This window comes from Oncorhynchus masou, chromosome 18 (genome assembly GCF_036934945.1).
Source record: "Oncorhynchus masou masou isolate Uvic2021 chromosome 18, UVic_Omas_1.1, whole genome shotgun sequence".
Lineage (NCBI taxonomy): Eukaryota > Metazoa > Chordata > Actinopteri > Salmoniformes > Salmonidae > Oncorhynchus > Oncorhynchus masou.
In genome coordinates this window covers 36721851-36740309 of record NC_088229.1, presented here as the reverse complement: position 1 = coordinate 36740309, position 18459 = coordinate 36721851, and the positions used below count along the sequence as shown (strand labels likewise).

Below are 18459 nucleotides of genomic sequence, written 5' to 3'. Positions count from 1 at the left end.
TGTGTATGCCGAGGAACTTAAAACTTGCTACTCTCTCCACTACTGTTCCATCGATGTGGATAGGGGGGTGCTCCCTCTGCTGTTTCCTGAAGTCCACAATCATCTCCTTAGTTTTGTTGACGTTGAGTGTGAGGTTATTTTCCTGACACCACACTCCGAGGGCCCTCACCTCCTCCCTGTAGGCAGTCTCGTCGTTGTTGGTAATCAAGCCTACCACTGTTGTGTCGTCCGCAAACTTGATGATTGAGTTGGAGGCGTGCGTGGCCACGCAGTCGTGGGTGAACAGGGAGTACAGGAGAGGGCTCAGAACGCACCCTTGTGGGGCCCCAGTGTTGAGGATCAGCGGGGAGGAGATGTTGTTACCTACCCTCACCACCTGGGGGCGGCCCGTCAGGAAGTCCAGTACCCAGTTGCACAGGGCTGGATCGAGACCCGGGGTCGAGACCCAGGGTCTCGAGCTTGATGACGAGCTTGGAGGGTACTATGGTGTTGAATGCCGAGCTGTAGTCGATGAACAACATTCTCACATAGGTATTCCTCTTGTCCAGATGGGTTAGGGCAGTGTGCAGTGTGGTTGAGATTGCATCGTAATTTCCACAAAGTTCGCTGCTTCAGTGTCTTTAGATATTTTTGTCAGATGTTACTATGGAATACTGAAGTATAATTACAAGCATTTCATAAGTGTCAAAGGCTTTTATTGACAATTACATGAAGTTGATGCAACGAGTCAATATTTGCAGAGTTGACCCTTCTTTTTTCAAGACCTCTGCAATCCACCCTGGCATGCTGTCAATTAACTTCTGGGCCACATCCTGACTGATGGCAGCACATTCTTGCATAAATAAATTCTTGGAGTTTGTCAGAATTTGTGGGGTTTTGTTTGTCCAAGCGCCTCTTGAGGTTTGACCACACATTTTCAATGGGATTAAGGTCTGGGGAGTTTCCTGGCCATGGACCCAAAATATTGATGTTTTGTTCCCCGAGCCACTTAGTTATCACTTTTGCCTTATGGCAAGGTGCTCCGCCATGCTGGAAAAGGTCATGTTAGTCACCAAACTGCTCCTGGATGGTTGGGAGAAGTTGCTCTCGGAGGATGTGTTGGTACCATTCTTTATTCATGGCTGTGTTCTTAGGCAAAATTGTGAGTGAGCCCACTCCCTTGGCTGAGAAGCAACCCCACACATGAATGGTCTCAGGATGTTTTACTGTTGGCATGACACAGGACTGATGGTAGCACTCACCTTGTCTTCTCTGGACAAGCTTTTTTCCGGATGCCCCAAACAATCGGAAAGGGGATTCATCAGAGAAAAGGACTTTACCCCAGTCCTGAGCAGTCCAATCCCTGTACCTTTGGCAGAATATCAGTCTGTCCCTGTTTTTCCTGGAGAGAAGTGGCTTCTTTGCTACCCTTCTTGAGACCAGGCCATCCTCCAAAAGTCTTTGCCTCACTGTGCGTGCAGATGCACTCACACCTGCCTGCTGCCATTCCTGAGCAAGCTCTGTACTGGTGGTGCCCCGATCACGCAGCTGAATCAACTTTAGGAGACGGTCCTGTTGCTTGCTGGTCTTTCTTGGGCGCCCTGAAGCCTTCTTCACAGCAATTGAACCGCTCTCCTTGAAGTTCTTGATGATCCAATAAATGGTTGATTTAGGTGCAATCTTACTGGCAGCAATATCCTTGCCTGTGAAGCTCTTTTTGTGCAAAGCAATGATGACGGCACGTGTTTCCTTGCAGGTAACCATGGTTGACAGAGGAAGAACAATGATTCCAAGCACCACCCTCCTTTTGAAGCTTCCAGTCTGTTATTCGAACTCAATCAGCATGACAGAGTGATCTACAGCCTGGTCCTCGTCAACACTCAAACCTGTGTTAACGAGAGAATCACTAACATGATGTCAGCTGGTCCTTTTGTGGCAGGGCTGAAATGCAGTGGAATTTTGGGAGGAGATTCAGTTCATTTGCATGGCAAAGAGGGACTTCGCAATTAATTGCAATTCATCTGATCACTCTTCATACCATTCTGGAGTATATGCAAATTGCCATCATGCAAACTGAGGCAGCAGACTTTGTGAAAATGAATATTTGTATCTTTCTCAACTTTTGGCCACGACTGTAGACAAGCAAAATAAGAGTGCAACGAGGACTTGTTCATGCAAGAGCTCGAGATACTGGGAAGTGGGATGGATGGGGGAATGAAGCATAAGGGAGCAGATAGTAAAAGGGACAAGCAAAGAAGTCATGAAAGAAAATAAAAAATAAACTCAATGCAAGAGGATATGATAAAAAAGGTAGACACACAAGTAAAAGAAGAGACTGACAAGAAGACCAAGAGGAGATGCTGAATACCGATTTAGAGCTCATTATCAGTCAGGACATGCTTTACAACTTTGACAACTGAGCACTGACTAGCAGTGTAAGTCAGAAACTACACTTGACAAGCTGAAAAAGAAAAGAGACCAAGACAAATCTAATCAAGAAGAGAAAGGGAAGCAAAAACATCTTAAAGTCCTGGACGCGGCAATGGCCAAGCAGGAAGAGGCAGAAGCCTCATTAAAGACACCAAGAAGCAAAACAGAAGGAATTTGATGAATGGAAGTCATTGGCACAAGCAGAAAAAGGGAAAGTGGGATACACCTAGTCAGTTGTACAACTGAAATGTGTCTCCCACATTTAACCCAACCCCTCTGAATCAGAGGTGCGAGGGGCTGCCATAATCGACATCCACGTCTTCGGCACCCGGGGAACAGTGAGTTAACTGCCTTGCTCAGGAGCAGAACGACAGATTTTTACCTTGTCAGCTCTGGGATTCGATCCAGTAACCTTTCGTTTACTGGGCCAACACTAACCACTAGGCTCCCTGCAGAATTATTAGGATCAATATTAGGTCTCTGTGGTGAAGATGAAGAGCAAGATGCAGCGGGTGTAATGGAGGAGCCTAAATGCAAACATTAAACAAGCCAAAATCAAAGATTAATTTTGGAAGAGGGTACACAATTCAATTAGCATTTTATAATTTGCTGTGTAGAACTGACAGTTCACCTGCCACAACCTTTTGTATTAAATTAACAGGGTATTCAGTGGATTATAATGGGCTTAAATGATTAGTATACTGTATATACTTTTCAAAAGTGTCCTTGAAATTACTACACTAGAGCTGCGCATTATGGGGTTGTTGAGCTATATTGAATGAACACATCTGGAGAAGATATTGCCTATATAGAAAATGAGGTTATCCGGAAGCACAGGGCTTCTTTGCTCCATGTCCATTACTAACTGAAATTACACTTTCCCTTTCAGATTTGTCAATATTTTCAGTTTAAATCAACTATCGTACATACGCTGTACATTGACTGTGGCCATACAGATGCTTTTGAGGTTCTGGAGCACCTCATTTACATTTTCCTCGTTATTGTACATGATAAAATAAACCTTGTCTGCTGTCCACAGGTTTTACTGTCCACCTAAATACTTAAGAATTTCAGTAAGCATGTTATTTATCATTCAGTGGATTATTATATATTTTTTTAACCAGATAACATTCAAAAAATTAGTTATTTCCCAAGTGTCGATCTTATTGTAATTTGGTAATATTGTCACGCCTAGATTCCAACCAATCAAAAAAATAATTGCAAAAGTTTGTTGGATAGAACAATTTATTTACCCACATGAGAAAATACTGATTCAGACAAGTTATTTGGTGAGTAGGTCAAATCTGCAATTTGTACAAGCTTACAATGTTTGTCTGCATTTTATAAACCGGTCTGGAATACTATGAATATTCTATAATAAATATAACATTCTGTTGTTCACGGTGGGCTAAGTATTGGTCAGCCCCTGAATGCAATATCTGAACACCTCTGCATCAGTCGCTCACCTTGGTTGCAAATCTTATAATCTTAAACAGATTTCATTTTCCATCTATAACCAATATATAAACTTCATTTCAATATTTTCCAATTTCCATAAATAAATTACATTTCTTTGTATCAAAAAGAATTGATAAAGAACTGGCCATTGCATTGTGTGCCTTTATGCAGTTCCACAAAGAGAAGCTGAATACACTCTGTAGCAAGTCAATAAGCATGTACGGCCTTTCTTCATCCCCATTGGTGATTGAATTCGCAGTTAAAAGTAGCAACATAAAATTAGGCTTAGTATGATATGCACACATATATACACACACACACACACACACACACACACACACACGTGTCTTTACAATATATAACAAGTGGTTTGTAAAACATTAAAATGTAAAAAGTGTTTGTAAGAAATGGCAGTGATCCATTCATACGGTTTCAAGTTCATATAAATATGATAAATCTCTTTTCCAACCATTTGATTCCTTGGCAGTAGCATTATACAAAAAGGGAGGTGTTCGTTGAACTTTGATCCAGCTACTGCAGCTCCATCTGTTCTCGGTGGCATCAAGATGGCTCACAAATAAATACCTCCAATCCCGCTCCTGGATACAGTATTGCAGGTCCATGCTCAGCAGTGAAACAACACCTGATTCAACTCACCAAGGGCTTGAAGATCAGTTGATTAGATGACTCGGGTGTCATGGTGGCACTAATCTGAATTTAAAAGAAACTGCAGAACTACAGCACTCCAGAAACAGGATTGAGGATTGCTGCCTTATGCTCTCCTCCCCCCCAAGTGGGATAGATCCCTCTCCCCATATCGCCTTATACAGCCAGATTGGTATAGGGGGAAAATGAGGTGCATTGACCCCCCCCAGACATTGCATAAATCTGAAAGGACAAAGAAAGGTGTAACCAGTAGGGATACTGCTTGCAATACACCCGTTCAGACCTATGAGAAGTGTCCAGATAAGCTTAAAGCCATCCAGATCTTTCTGAACAATGACGACTGTTTTAAGGCTCGGGGCTAATTTGGGTCCCCACAGCTACAGGTAGTTTGACGGGACAAAGGCTTGGTCCCGGCGCACGCGGCTCTGGTGGACCATGGCGCGGTCGTAGGCCACCTGCACAGACTTGCGGATGGTGGTCTTCCTACCCTCCATCATACGCAGCTTGTCACCCGTGTCGTCCACACCCAGAGGAGTCACTTTGTCCTGCGGGAGCCACTGCCTGCAGGGGGGAGAAGAGAGGGGAGGGCCGTTGAAGTGACTACATCTATAGCTGAGGGACGTACGCATGCACATCCAATGGCTTTGAGCAGACACTGGAGATTAAAGTGCATGTTCAGGATAAAGGTTAACTTCCCTAATGAAGTCACATTTTAATACAGTGAACTTCTTCCTCATATGAAAACACACTTTTTTTCCCCTTCACAGACCATACTTCCTACTTATGGATTTTTAAAGTCAGGTGCACTATGAACAGAGGAATGTTTCTGTCTAACCGTTATTGAGCTCAAATACATATGTTTAATTGCCAATCGACAATGCAAAAGCAAAATATTTTGGGCATGTTCTTCAGTACACCCTACAGAGGTGTCAAAAATACAAAATGTTTATACTTTAAAAACAAATCAAAACGGTGTATAAATGATAATGGACATACATTCATACAGTTTCTACAGTGTCCAGCTCACTAATAATCACCGAACCAGTCAGGGAGCATAGAAAATTCCCAAAACGATGGATATAGGACAATTTTGTTCAATGTTGACGGCGAGGAAATAACACATTTCCCCAGTGCGGACCCCGGACAAAATGAGTTTGACACCCCTGCCCTACAAGGAAACTAGGTATCCAAAGATATTAAGCAGCCCTAGAATGTGAGGTTAGAGAGCAGCTTGCGGTTACTTAAGTGCGAGCCAAACACCACCCCCCCCTCCTCTCACCATGTCCTCTTGTTGTCAAAGAAGAGCACCAGAAAGAGCTTCTCCCCAGCCTCCTCTGTCCTCTGCTCCCCCAGCTGCAGGACGTCCAGTGGGGGCACAGGGATGGGGACCCCGTTGTGAAACAAACCCTCCTGGGGCATCTCAGGGTCAATGATCTGGCCAATGGAAAAGATTCATTGGATTCGTTTAATTTTTACAATTCAAACCACCTTAAGATTAGATACAGCAAATATGTGCCAAATGAAGTGTTACACTGGATTTTAGGGTGGCTTAGACCTAAAAAAAAAAAAACAGTAAAAAGGCAAACGTCTCAAGCTGCTCAGCGTCTCTGTGATTCTGAACTAACCTATTGAACTGCAAATATGTACTAAAATGCCATATGCTTTGTGTTAGTGGATTTTAGAGTGGCCTAACTTTAGATCATTTCAGACCATAAATCCATTTCCAAGTGTTAACCCTATGATACTAAGCCCAGGTAACCACTAATCTCTTCATTTGGGACCTGTATCAGTGTAGGCAAGCAGATGTTTGCCCAATGCATTCTCTCACCAATGCAGGGTAGGAGGGGTATCCCCGACACTTGGCCCAGACCAAGTCCAGAGGCTCCAGCGCCACTACATTTTCAAAAGGCATCAGGGTACCACTGCCTGCGGAGACAGACAGGAAAAGACAAATGTCGATTCTAAATACAAATATGCAGTAAATGGGGTGTTTATCTTGGACACGGTAAAGTTCTGTCATCCAAAAAGGAAAGCCGTTATCAACACCCAAGAAAATGTAGGTTGCAACAGGACAGACCATTTTCATATTGTTCAAATCAAGATGCTGACCATTTTTCAAGGTCTCTCAAAGCTGTGTGAACACAGTACCAGTCAAATGTTGACACATACCCATTCTAGGATTTCTCTTTATTTTTTACTGTTCTCTATATTGTAACCAAAAAAGTGTTATACAAATCAAAATATATTTTATGTGAGAGATTTTTCAAAGCAGCCATTGATGACAGCTTTGCACACTCCTGGCATTCTCTCAACCAGCTTCATGAGGTGGCACACCTGTGAATTGAAATGCATTCTAGGTGACTTTGTTCAAAGTTAAATTTGTGGATTTTCTTTTCTTAATGCGTTTGAGCCAGTCAGTTGTGTTGTGACAAGGTAGGGTGGTATACAGAAGATTGCCCTATTTGGTAAAAGACCAAGTCCATATTGTTAAGAACAGCTCAAATAAGCAGAAAAACAAAAGTCCATCATTACTTTAAGACATGAAGGTCAGTCAATCGAGAAAATTAAGAACTTTGAAAGTTTTCTACAAGTGTAGTTGCAAAAACCATCAAGCACTAAGATGAAACTGGCTCTCATGAGGACCGCCACAGGAAAGGAAGACCCAGAGTTACCTCTGCTGCAGAGGATAAGTTCATTAGAGTTAACCAAATAAATGCTTCACAGGGTTCAAGTAACAGGCACATCTCAACAACTACTGTTCAGAGGAGACTGCGTGAATCAGGCCTTCATGGTTGAATTTGCTGCAAAGAAAGCACTACTAAAGGACACTAATAAGAAGAGACTTGCTTGGGCTAAGAAACATGAGCAATGGACATTGACCGGTAGAAATCTGTCCTTTGGTCTGATGAGTCCAAATGTTTGATTTTTGGTTCCAACCGCCGTGTCTTTGTGAGACAGAGTAGGTGAACGAGTGATCTCCACATGTTTGGCATGGAGGTGGTGGTGCTTTGCTGATGACACTGTGATTTATTTAGAATTCAAGGCACACTTAACCAGCATGGCTACCACAGCATTCTGTAGCGATACGCCATCCCATCTGGTTTGCGCTTAGTGGGACTATCATTTGTTTTTCAACAGGACAATGACCCAAAACACACCTCCAGGCTGTGTTAGGGCTATTTGACCAAGGAGTGTGATGAGTGCTGCATCAGATAACCTGGCCTCAACAATCACCCGACCTCAACCCAATTGAGATGGTTTGGGATGAGTTGGACCACAGAGTGAAGGAAAAGCAGCCAACAAGTGCTCAGCATATGGGGGAACTCCTTCAAGGCTGTTGGAAAAGCATTCCTCATGAATGAGAGAATGCCATGGGTGTGGTTGAGAGAATGCCATGGGTGTGCAAAGCTGTCAAGGCAAAGGTTGGCTACTTTGAAGAATCTCAAATATATTTTTATATATTTAACACTTTTTTGGTTACACGATTCCATAGTGTTGATGTCTTCACTATTATTCTACAATGTAGAAAATAGTAAAAACAAAGAAAACCCTTTGAATGAGTAGAGGTGTCCAAACTTTTGACTGGTACTGCATGTCTGAATATATATATATATATATATTTTTTTTTTAACTAGGCAAGTCAGTTAAGAACAAATTCTTATTTATAATGACGGCCTACCCTGGCCAAACCCGGACGACGCTGGGCCAATTGTGCGCCGCCCTATGGGACTCTCAAACAGGGCCGGATGTGATGCGTTTATGACTGAATGTTAGTTTCCTAAAGACAACGTTTTAAATGTCTCATACCTGCAGTCCCTGGATTCGAACCAGGGACTGCAGTGACGCCGCTTGAAACGAGATGCAGTGCCTTAGACCGCTGCGCCACTCGGAAGCCCAATGTGTCCTTAGGAAACTAACATTCAGTCATAAACGCTAAGGACACATGTTTTAAATGTATATATTTAAAAAGTGGACTATAATTTTAAATTGTCCAACGATGATATTGTGATTCTCATACCTGTAGCGGTGTAATCTGCATCCCCGGTAACAGTCTCAAAGAAAGGTACTTTGGAAAGTGCTGGTTTTCCGAGGCTTCGTTTGGGTGGTGCGCTGCTGTAGGGGTACACGGTATTTCAGTAGGCTGTGCTGTTGTACTGCAGATATGTTAATGCAGCCAGTGAAAATCAGATAACCTGAGATCAGCCCAAATAACACAATACTACACAAATTCATAACACTCAGGAGTTACCGTATGTCTTACATTTCTTTGTGAAGGATTGGTGGGGGGCTACAGTCTGAGTCAGAACCACCATCGTTGTCCGTTTTGAACCCATTGGTGAGTCCTGAAAGAAGACAAACCAATTGTTGAGTGTAAAGCCTCATTTTCAACTTATGCAAGTACGCAACACAATTAACTACGCAAAATGGCAATCCTGGGTAGTTGCACGTTTCAGGGCTGCACACATTTGTTTTCCTGCTCCCCAAATAAGTACAACAGCCATTTTGCATAGCTTATTGCGTTCTTGAATTACAAAATGTATAAATTAGCCTTAAATCAAAAGAAGCTCATATTCAGCCACTTACTAGTCTCCGGTGTATGGTTAGGGGTCTTGTCCAGCTCCCCCTCTGAGATGGCACCTTGACTAGGGGTCCCCCGTTCAGGTGTGGTGAATGAGGTCTGCTGGGGGATCTTAGACGGGGTAGATAAAGGGGTACTTAAAGCGGAATTGGGGGTCAGGGGGACACTACCGCCAAGACTGTCTTTCTCTCTAAGCAGCTTTGCTCCGTTCTTTGCTTTTTTGAAAAGCACAGAAGTCCGGCGCCCTACTCCCGCGGTGGCAGGGCGTGGGGACAAGGTGTCTGAAAGGCCGTTGACCACCAACCCGCCACAGTATAAACTGGGCGCCTCTTCTGCTTTAGTGCAATTGTTTCTTGTAGCGTCAAGGGTTGGAGAACCACTTTCTGAGCTCTCGCTGTCCAATTTCAGGCGCTTTTTGGGATGGCCCAGGGTCCTTAGCTCCCCCGTCATGGGGCGCAGCGTGGGGGGCTCCAGGGGTGCATCTCCCTGCAGAGGGGGAGGTGCCAGGCACGTTGGCTCCAGCGTTGGGGGAGGGGTACATTTGAGGTCCTCTGAAAGCGGAGAAAGGGACTGATCAAACTGACAGTTCATTTACATAATACTTCGATGATTGAGTCTTGGCTTTCATCATGTTGTGATTAGTTAGGGCGTCCAATACAAAGTCAAAAGTTCACACAACTCAAACAAATGAATAGGTGAATTAGCACAACTTCTTAATTAAATGGCAAAAAAAACACTAGCATGCTTGACCAAGGTTCGATTTTCTAGTATTCTCGGTTCCCCCCCCTGAAATGTACTACATTGGTGTCAGAGGTGGGATGACATGACTGTATGAGGCCAATGGAGGCGAGTCCATGAGGTGGCGGTGCAGAGGACGAGAAGAAATGCAGAGTGCGCCTGGAGAGGGTTGTGAGGCCACTATGTGGGACCCTACTTACTAGACTGCAGACAGTGAAGTGCTTTGGGTTGGTGCGTGGGGGGACCCTGGCTCAATTACCTGAGGATAATTTGCTGTTAGCTCATGATTGCAACCGGTCTCGTTTCAGCAGAGCAGATCATTAAATAGGCGGTTTCTATAGGTAATTAAACGTCACCATCATACAACGGCACATTGCCAACGTTTTGATCACTCACCTTTATCTGAAGACAGGCCGTTGTCAGCCTCTGCGTCTTTCCCCTCCTCCTCTTCATCTTTGACATCTCCGTTGAGGAGCGAATTGCGGTGGTGCTGGCCCTGTCGGTACCGGATGCTGTTGATCTCGCGGCGCAGGAGGCGGATGCGGCGGGTGCGGGCGCCGCTGGAGCGCATGGTGGCCACCACGTCCAGCTTGTCCAGCAGCTCCTTCAGCTGCTCCTCAGGAGACATGTGCAGGCGGTTCTCGGGGTCCAGCAGGGTGTCCACTACACAGGGATCGAACGCCACAGATGGGTTTACCACTCTATATCATAGCCCACAATGCGGCAAAGTCCTCAACACAATAAAGCAACTCAAAATAGCTCAGGGAAAGTGTTACCCTAAATATCACCATTCACCACAGGCTGGAGCTCACTCCAAAAGAAATGAGAACAAAGTATCTGAGCTACAAACAGAGGACAGAACAGGTAGGCTACACAAACACAGGTTTGAAGATAATCTAAATTTAAAACTGCCACGGTTTCTGAGTACGCTGTTTCAAGTCTCCTTTCATTCCACTTTTATTTCCCCCGTCTCATTCGAATTCCAGCAACTAAATATGTATATCCACTTCCATTTTCAGGCTTTGTTGTGAAAATCACCCCCAAAATAGAGATCATCTCTGGTGCATTTTTAAAGGACAAAGAACTGGGTTAGGTATGTTTGCCTGACCCTTGTTTGTCTTTTTAGGTGGGGGGGGAAGCAGCAGTAGAGACTTGCCTAGCATAGAGACGTTTGTTGCTAGAGGTTTACTTGGGACCTGGGCAACGTTCAACATGGAACAAGAACAAACGTACATCTCTGATGTGTAGAATAAGGAATCACGGCAGCTCTAATAATGATGCTCCACAACATTCGACCTACAGAGCTTGGCCCCAGGTTCATAATCAGAAACAAGCCAATATCCGTGCCATCGCGTCACTCACCGTCCTCCCAGGTGCAGCGGTAGTAGTCGTGTTTCTGGGGCGACTCTGCAAGATGCATGCCCGTGGCCGGGTCTAGGCCAGTGTTGTGGGCCTGTCGCTGGGCGTGACGGAGGATTGCACCCCCCAGGTCACGGAGACGTAGGGCAGCACGGTGGAACAGTGTATCCTTGGCGTTGTACAGCAGGCAGTTGGCCACCGTCAGGTTGAAGTCAACCTCCAGGTGGGCCAGCGAGTTGTAACTGTGGGCTTCCAGCTTGGAGCGCATGGTGGAGAAGTCCATTGGCTGGCTGATAAACTCCAGGTAGTCTGGGACCTGGGGGGGGGGGGGGACAGAGGAGGAGGAGCAGAAAGACAGTCAGGGAGACGGACACATAAAATCATTATGCTTTCCTGGTTTTAGAGTTGTTCCACCCTCAAAAATTACAATTGTTCATAGAGAAACAAAATGGGATGTTCTGAGTCCATGTCAATGCTTAAATAATCACATCAAACACAACTATTTTATTTTGAGCGTTCCCTTTAATTGCTTATCTAATGAGTGAGTGATAGTTCTGTACTGATGCTGTTCATTTGATGGCAACGTTATCAAATAATAGATTCAAATGTTATACTTACTCATGATATACTTCTGCCAGGTCAGCGTACTTTGCGGTTAACATTTAATTGAAAAGGTTCTTTGGAAACTATTTTTGTCAACCCACAAGACGGTTATCACATCACTGAATGCACTACACATATAGACTGGCAAGATTGCTTGACATTAATTGGCAGATATTGTGTTAGGTTTACCAGGAGATGGGTTGTCAACGTTCCGTTGGTTAGACAGTAGCCGGGAGCTTGCGGTGGCTGATACTTGTGAGATTCATTCTTGACCGTTTGCGATGGAAAGCGTGAAAATTGCATGTACTTTCAAAATCGCTTGGCAAGCTACTCATATGTGGGCTGCGAGCTACTGATAGCCTGTGATCAACCTGTTGGAGATCCCCGGTCTAAAGCCAAGCCGCCATGGTCATATTTATTACATTAATTGGTTGTACATCTCAAAGGAGTTGGGATGAGGGGTGATTTGGGACCGAGTAAAAAAAATAAGCTCCCTAAGTTAAACAACAGAGGGAAACAGACTATGAACGGGCCTAACATTGACTTGTCGGCAGTAACCAACAAAGATGAACAGAACACGTGGTAGTCTCATGACAGATGCAGCAGGACATCCCTACACCACTACATAAACCATTTGAAAGAATCAAATCCCCAGTATTGGGTAAAAGAGATCTCAGTACAGTGCAGGCTGCCCATCATTTTCCCTGATCCTCAGAGACACAGACACGTCAGTACTGGAGGTCATTCGGAGAAGGAAAAAAAATGCCAGTGACTTTGAAATTCAAGTAAAAACAGCTTCTAACCTTCATAAAAATTTGGAAAAGTAAATTACCATGGATTTTCAAACCATTTAGCCAGGTACTGTAAATATGTTTTTAACACATGTAAGCAACATTTACATTTGTCTGTAGCATACACAAGTTTAGTTTTTTGCATTTAGTAACAGGTTTGATATTTCCCCATTCGGTTGACTGGTCAGTTACTCCGAGGACCGTATCCCTGAGGTTCTACAGTATTAGCATGGTGACTGACCTCCTTGAGGTTGACGGGCTGTGCAAAGATCTGGCCTGCATCTTTCTCCTGCAGCTGGTCCAGTGTGGAGCGCAGCAGCACCTGCATTGGGGTCAGCTGTAGCTCCAGGGCCGCCTGGTGAACCTTGACCTTTGGGGAGGGTGAGAGAGAGATGGGATGGAGTTCGGAAGGGAGGCCAGCAACTCACAAATAAATCTAAATTTCTCAGACTAAATTAAGGTACTGTATGATATTTTTAAGGAAGTATCTTAACCTTTTATTTAAGTGGGAAAAACACAGAATAAGTTTTATTTTTTCAGTAACAACCTGAATTGTCAAAGCATGGACAGACCGTGATACAGAGCAAGTGCATAAACAGACAGTCTAGTCTCCATACCTGCTCTCTCTTCAGTTTCTCCCGCTTGCGGATGAGCTCCACCAATAGCCGGGCTCTTTCCAGGTCCTGTCGCAACTTCTGCCAGTACTTCAGCTCCTCCCTCACAGCACACACCTTCTCATCAGGCTCCGGCTGCAAACACACAGATATTAATTCAAACAACTTCCCGACACACAATGTAGGGGGTGCTTCAATTGTATGAGGTGTGGCTTCCACTTGTCTTCTCATTCCCTTCATCTGCCATGATGGGAAATTCCTGGTAAAGATTCACCATTTTGCTTTCACCTGTCCATTTTGTACTATTTATTTAGTGAAGATTCAGGGAGAAGAGGACTCTACATAACATTGTTGAGATGCACCCAGGGATTTGAATTTTCTGATCATCATCAGATAGAAATATATTATAAACAATTCCAAAAACATGCACAATTTTAAATTGAGCCAGCCAGCACTACCGATGATATTTCTACTGATATCTGCAGTGTTCAATTATGTTGCATTCAACAGAATAACCCCCTGACGTTAACAGCCCCTTTGACCTTAGAGTGCCCAATGACCTCTGACCTGTTCAATGTGCCTCTGTGATTGGACATGGGAGTGCAGACGACGAATGAGTGCGACCCCGTTCCGTGACTGGCGTTTCAGGAGCCAATAGTTGTGCAGCCTTTGCATGAACTGGTTCTTCCTCTGGACCAGAATCCCTTTGCAGATGGTGTTCAACCTGTGCAGCATCGGGAGGAACATACTGTTCATTACTACAGCATTTGAAAGGTATCCTTGTTGTTCACACAATGGGCCTAATCCTAACTTAAGATTCCGTATGGGAAACAAGAAACTTTGCACAACTTTGCACGCCAACGTGCATCTGGAGTTAGGATGAGGCCCCATGGACATTTAAGCATCTTACACACTAACATATAACTATGAGCCAAATGCAGCATGACAGTAGAATCCTGCCGGCTAAAGCACCACAAACAATAAGAGGAGGCTGGTGAACACAGACCTTTGAGTGGGGATCTGTGGAACTGCGACCATCGGTGTAGTGGCGGCGCGGTTGGCAGCCACCTCCAGACCCTTCTTCCCCTTCCTCTTCCCGTGCTTGCCCTCCTTCTTGCTCCGCTTCTGCACCTGTGGGGCCTCTGTGTATGCACTGCGCCCCCGGCTAGCCCGGCCCCCCACCGCCCTCCCTGTGGGATCCTCCTCGTCCGACCCCCCCGCTCCCCCCTCCTGGCCCGGCGGCGAGTGCACCTCACAGAAGGCTGTCTTCTTCACAGAGAAGGTGGTGCCGTTGACGTTGGTTTCCCGCACGGGGTCGATCTTCATGAAGAGCCCGGCACGCTGGGCGCACGTGACATGGAAGGCTGTGTAGCAGTTGGCCTTGTGGCACTGGATGGCAGCGCCACGACCTTTCTGCTTGCAAAGGTAGCAAGTGAGCTTCCAGCGGGCGGGTGGGATGTTGTCCACCCCTTCCACAGGTTCCAGGAAAACAGTGTTGGCGAAGCACACCTCGGGGATCCAGATGGCACACACCACGTGGGCCCAGCGCCCATCACTGGTCTGCTTGAAAGCGCCACCCCGGTTGGGGCATAGCACACAATCCACAGGCCGCTGGGGCGACTGCAGGCAGCAGCGGCACAGCCACTGGCCCTCTGGGATGTAGGGCACGCCGTAGCACTCCTGGTGCACAGCCAGGTTGCAGGCGTCACAGAAGAGGATGACGTTGCTGTTGAGGCACTCGTCGTCCAGGCACACGCAGCAGAAGGCATCGTCGTCGATGGCGCTCTGAGAGGGCGCCCGACTGCGAGCCTCCCGGTAAGACTCCTCCTCCAGGCGGTCCACCAGCAGCTCGAACGTGTCAGGGGAGACTGTGGCGTGGCCGTCTGACGCCCGCCTGGCGTTCACCATCTCCAGCCAGGCCGCGTCCTCCTCGTCCATGTCATACTCTGCCTCTGCCTCCTGCTCCTCTGCCGAGCGCTCTATGTAGCGGTAGTAGGCCGTGGGCAGAGAAGGTGCCGCACAAGGGATGAAGGCCTCCAGCATGCGGAAGGTGGGCTCGGGTAGGGGCGTCGGATGATGGTGGTGTGAGGAGTTAGTCTTGTTGTTGTGGGGTTGTGAGTGAGAGTTGGGGCAGTGGTTCTGAGGTGTGGAGGAAGAGGACGATGATGTGGAGGAGGAATGTTTTGAGTCTTTCTTGCGGCCTCTGGGCATGGCGGGCGGCTTGCGTCCGGGGTTGGCACTGGCGGGTGCAACGGGCTGTTCGCTGTTCTCTTTGTTGCTGTTGCACTCAGTGATGTCCTGGGCCGTCATCTCGTCCTCTGTGATGACCATCAGAGGGTCCACGATGGAGATCCGGTGGAGCCTGCCATCCAAGTCTACTTCCACCACTTTCTGGGCCTGGGAATAAGTCAGTGTCTCTCTGGTTGGGGACACCTTGAGGCTGTAGGGTGAAGGGGAGCGCTGCCTGGCCCCACCTCGTCCCCTACCAGCTTGGTAAGACTTTCTCCCACCCGCATCCCCTCCCCCGGCCAGGTGGCCCCTCCGCCGTGGCTTCCTCATGGGCCTCCTACCACGCAGCGCCCAACACCCACTGCTGCAACCAGATGATGGCGAGAACATACTGTTAGAAACTCAAAACTGGAAATGGCTAGCTAAGAATTTGTATTAACAGATGGACAGCAAAGGCCAACCATTGCCTTCTAAATGTTATGCCAATCAATGTGTGCACAAATTATGTTTAGTTGGCCAATGATAGCCATCTAACCACATGTTCACAACACTTCAACCATCATTGACAGTGACACACAGACTGAATCTGAACAAAGTTACCATGCACCCTTTTTATTTTGGCAGGTCATTGAGGAGGAGTTACGGCTTAACTGATAGTATAGGAGCTATGGCTATACTCAAATGGGATGAAAGGTGCCCTACTGTCAAATAGTGGATTGCACACCACAGTCAACACATAATAAACTAGCTGTAGTCTACTACAGTACTCTCGACAGCCAGTAAATCACGAATAGATGTTTCTGTACATTATCCTTTGCGTTGTCATTACAGACAAAAACTACCAACAGCAGCGTTTAGTCAACCCTACAATAGCTACACAGCCAATAATTTCCCCCGTTATTTGGATCAAGCAACTTCAAAGCCAATCAAGTGCCTAGTGTGCCTCAGCGAACTTATGACAAGTGCCCTTTTCCAGATAAAAATGTCCGCCATTTGTTTTAAACACATTGAATACACCACGCAAACCCAAATCATTAAACATTATAGAGCTGACGAACGTAAATTCAACATGCTATCTAACGTTAGCTAGCTAGTTACGACTGTTAGACAAATAAAATGAAGCGATATGAGATCTGACCCAAAAAGTGCAACACTTGTTAGCGAAGTTAGCTAAGTACACGAGCTAACGTTAACTAGCTAATTGAACAACTTTAGATAACGCTGGTAGCTAACTAGTTGCTCCAAACGAGCTGTCTTTGGCTAACAGGATAGCTAGCTAAGTTACCTTAGCTCTTTAGCTCGCGCTTCTTTTACCAACCTACTAATGTGTATCTGCTACTACAGGCTAACTAACGTTATTGGGAAGTCAAAAGCAGCCCCTAACATATAGTGTATGATATGGACCAGCTAATCCTCGTCGTTGAAAACTGTAACAACGATGTTATCTTACCTTCACTGGCAGTTCGGCAACCGGGAATGAACCGCAGGTTTATCGTTGGCTAGTTTAGCTAGCTAACGTTAGCTCACCCTGCAACACCTACACCAAAAGCCAGTACAGTATATTTCGTTGATCAAACGTCTGTTGCCTCAGTCCTCCCTTAAATACACGCCCAATCGTTTCCAAATACTGACATTAAACATAGCTAGCTAATGTATTATCATAGTATAGAAGCGAGTAAGTTGTCGACCCAGTTTTGACAAGGAGAATAGCATTTCCTAGCTAGCCGCAACCTCGGATGTGCCGTACTAAGGAAAGCGAGGCTAAAACACGCCCCTTGACCAAAGCAGGCCATCCGGAGGTTACGGTTTCGCGCGCCAGCTACACATTTAATTTAAGAATTGAACACTTTGAAACGACACTTATGATTGAGCTAACAATGTGTATTAATATGTACACATACGAGTATCAACACAATTGAAACAGTCGTTGCAATGCCTCAACTTTGCTCCGCAAGTGCAACATGGTACGAAAGAGCTGGCAGTAATATATCATTGCAGATCAGGTTGCAACAGGGCACTACACAAAAGAGTCTCGGAAACACTTTGACGCAAAATAACATACGGTAGCAGCCAGGCCTAAAACCTATGCAAAATAATGAGCCTAAAAAGTATGACAGGGCAATGAGCATGATGTGCAAACAAATGAGTTTAAAGTTTAGTAAATTAAATGTTAGCTTGCTTTTCAAACAAACACGCAATCCGATTAACATGGAATGGAAAACTCAACAGTAGCTGGCCTGAATTTAAACAGAAACAATAATGAGCAAATACATTATTTTAGTCTGTTTGAATAGTCCTCTTTGAATTAGCCTACTTCTATTTCAACTGATTCTTAGTTAGAGAATACTATCTACCTAGAATTTTCATCTGTATTTCTCGTAGCTGTTTTACATACCACCACAGACTGAGGCTGTGACAGCATTGAATGAGCTGTATTCCGCCATAAGCAAACAAGAAAACGCTCATCCAGAGGCAGCGCTCCGAGTAGCCGGGAACTTTAATTAATGCAGGGAAACTTAAATCCGTTTTTCCCAAATTTCTATCAGCATGTTAAATGTGCAACCCGAGTGAAAAAAAAACTCTGGACAACCTTAACTCCACACACAGAGACGCATACAAAGCTCTCCCTCGCCCTCCATTTGGCAAATCTGACCATAATTCTATCATCCTGATTCCTGCTTACAAGCAAAAATTAAAACAGGAAGCACCAGTGACTAAATCAATAAAAAAGTGGTCAGATGAAGCCGATGCTACGCTACAGGACTGTTTTACTAGCACAGACTGAAATATGTTCCGGGATTCCTACGATTGAGGATACACCACATCAGTCATTGGCTTCATCAATAAGTGCATTGATGATGTCGTCCCCACAGTGATCATACACACTCCAACCAGATGCCATGGATTACAGGCAACATCCGCACTGAGCTAAAGGCTAGATCTGCTGCTTTCAAGGAGCGGGACTCTAACTCGGAAGCTTAAAAGAAATCATGCTATGCCCTCCGACGAACCA

General features: G+C 45.5%; 1 protein-coding gene across 2 annotated transcripts; it reads right to left on the bottom strand.

The window, feature by feature from the left end:
* Positions 1-3636: 3636 nt before the first annotated feature.
* brpf3b (bromodomain and PHD finger containing, 3b) lies at positions 3637-17191 on the bottom strand. 2 transcript variants are annotated; one of them, XM_064923154.1, is made up of 13 exons: positions 16897-17191; positions 14224-15810; positions 13785-13941; positions 13221-13352; positions 12845-12973; positions 11213-11525; positions 10247-10513; positions 9118-9663; positions 8795-8876; positions 8552-8646; positions 6362-6459; positions 5813-5967; positions 3637-5094 (listed from the first exon to the last, which is right to left on the bottom strand). In XM_064923154.1, the coding sequence occupies exons 2-13, from the start codon at positions 15774-15776 to the stop codon at positions 4911-4913; spliced, it is 3711 nt and encodes a 1236-aa protein (XP_064779226.1). In that variant the 5' UTR covers positions 15777-15810; positions 16897-17191; the 3' UTR covers positions 3637-4910. The 2 variants fall into 2 exon arrangements, with proteins under 2 accessions (XP_064779226.1, XP_064779227.1); XM_064923155.1 differs by having other exon boundaries at positions 14224-15807.
* Between the last annotated feature and the right edge of the window lie 1268 nt (positions 17192-18459).

What these genes read in the sequence shown, in the direction of transcription:
- brpf3b (XM_064923154.1), bottom strand. Translation starts at nt 15,776, where the DNA reads ATGAGGAAGCCACGGCGGAGGGGCCACCTGGCCGGGGGAGGGGATGCG. An exon ending in TAACCATACACCGGAGACTA is followed by an intron (nt 8,877 to 9,117) that starts GTAAGTGGCTGA and finishes GTCTTCTTTCAG; the next exon opens with GACTCACCAATGGGTTCAAA. An exon ending in CCAATCCTTCACAAAGAAAT is followed by an intron (nt 8,647 to 8,794) that starts GTAAGACATACG and finishes GTACCCCTACAG; the next exon opens with CAGCGCACCACCCAAACGAA.